Genomic DNA, 1,581 nt, shown 5'->3' on the forward strand with positions numbered 1-1,581 from the left:
TTCTGACATATAGCAACTTCCTTTACATTTCCAAGTGGTAAATCTTTACAGAAGGAGATTGCCCAGTCTTCCTTATGTGGAGTGGCTGGTGGGTTTCAACCACCAACCTTTTGGTTAGCAGTCAAATGTCTTAGGCAGTACGTCACTAGCTCTCCTTAAATAATCCATAGTCTGAGTAAATTAAGGAATATAAAGAAAAAGGTGGATTTACTCACCTATCTTATTCTCTCCAGTCTGTTCTCAGGAAAAAATAAATAAATAAAATAAAAGAATATCTGATGGAGAATTACAACTGGACATCAACTGATTTCATCTTACTAGGGTTGTTACCACCATCAAGGATCGGCCTCTTCCTTTTCATTATCATCATTCTCATTTTCCTACTGGCTCTGATTAGCAACCTGTCTATGATCTTCCTCATCTTTGTGGATGCCCATCTCCACAAGCCCATGTATTTCTTACTTAATCAGCTCTCCTTCGTAGACTTGAATTATGTATCCACCATTGTCCCCAAGATGGCTTCTGACTTTCTGTTTGGAAACAAAACAATCTCCTTCTTTGGATGTGGAGTTCAGAGTTTCTTCTTTTTAACTTTGGCAGGTGCAGAAGCACTTCTATTAGCATCCATGGCCTATGACCGTTATATAGCCATTTGCTTTCCTCTTCACTATCATGTTCATATGACCAAAAGTGTGTGTGTGCTGATGATTACAGTGTCTTGGATAATGGGGTCTATCAACTCTTGTGCCCACACAGTATATGCACTCCATATCCCCTATTGCCAATCCAGGGCAATCAATCATTTCTTCTGTGATGTTCCAGCCATGTTGACTCTGGCTTGCATGGACACTTGGGTATACGAGTACACGGTGTTTGTGAGTACAATCTTGTTTCTTGTGTTTCCTTTCATTGGCATTGCTTGTTCCTATGGCCGAGTTCTCCTTGCTGTCTACCAAATACCCTCATCAGAAGGGAGAAAGAAGGCCTATTCAACCTGCAGTACCCACCTCACTGTGGTGACTTTCTACTATGCACCCTTTGCTTTCACCTATTTATGCCCAAGTTCCTTCCGGTCTCCAACAGAAGATAAGATTCTTGCCGTTTTCTACACCATCATCACCCCTATGCTCAATCCAGTAATCTATAGCCTAAGGAACCAAGAGGTGACAGGAGCTTTAAAGAGAATCATTCAGAGAATCTTCTTTGTGAAAATGTAGACAAAGATTTGTACCCCAGTTCCCAAGCTGCGTGAGTAAATTTGTTCAGAAGTGGACAGCCATTATGAAAATATTATTCAATACTTAGAGACAAGGAATAAATTTAGAGGATTGTAAAAATGACATTTGAAAAAATAGATGTATATACCAAATCCACAATCTTTATATTCTTTGTAATGATAATATTTCCGTCAATAAAAAAGGAATATAGTAACTAATATCTTCTAGACCATAAGGTTTTATTAAAATACAGAAAAATGAAGATGGAATGTGAGTAATTTGAAATTACTATTCATTCTAGTATAGTTATTTTTCCACTATGAATAAATTAAGACAAAAACTCACCAAACCAAACTTAGTGCCT

At 38.0% G+C, this 1,581-nt stretch overlaps 1 protein-coding gene across 1 annotated transcript; it reads left to right on the forward strand.

Moving 5' to 3' along the window:
* The first annotated feature begins 266 nt into the window (after positions 1 to 266).
* Positions 267 to 1,217, forward strand: LOC103211876 (olfactory receptor 2L5-like). Its single transcript, XM_007957852.2, has one exon. It carries the CDS (start codon positions 279 to 281, stop codon positions 1,215 to 1,217), a length of 939 nt encoding a protein of 312 aa, XP_007956043.1. The 5' UTR covers positions 267 to 278.
* Positions 1,218 to 1,581: the final 364 nt, after the last annotated feature.

The sequence above is a fragment of the Orycteropus afer genome, unplaced genomic scaffold (assembly GCF_000298275.1).
Source record: "Orycteropus afer afer isolate SDZICR_OR568_19922 unplaced genomic scaffold, OryAfe1.0 scaffold00810, whole genome shotgun sequence".
Lineage (NCBI taxonomy): Eukaryota > Metazoa > Chordata > Mammalia > Tubulidentata > Orycteropodidae > Orycteropus > Orycteropus afer.

What these genes read in the sequence shown, in the direction of transcription:
- LOC103211876 (XM_007957852.2), top strand. Translation starts at nt 279, where the DNA reads ATGGAGAATTACAACTGGACATCAACTGATTTCATCTTACTAGGGTTG.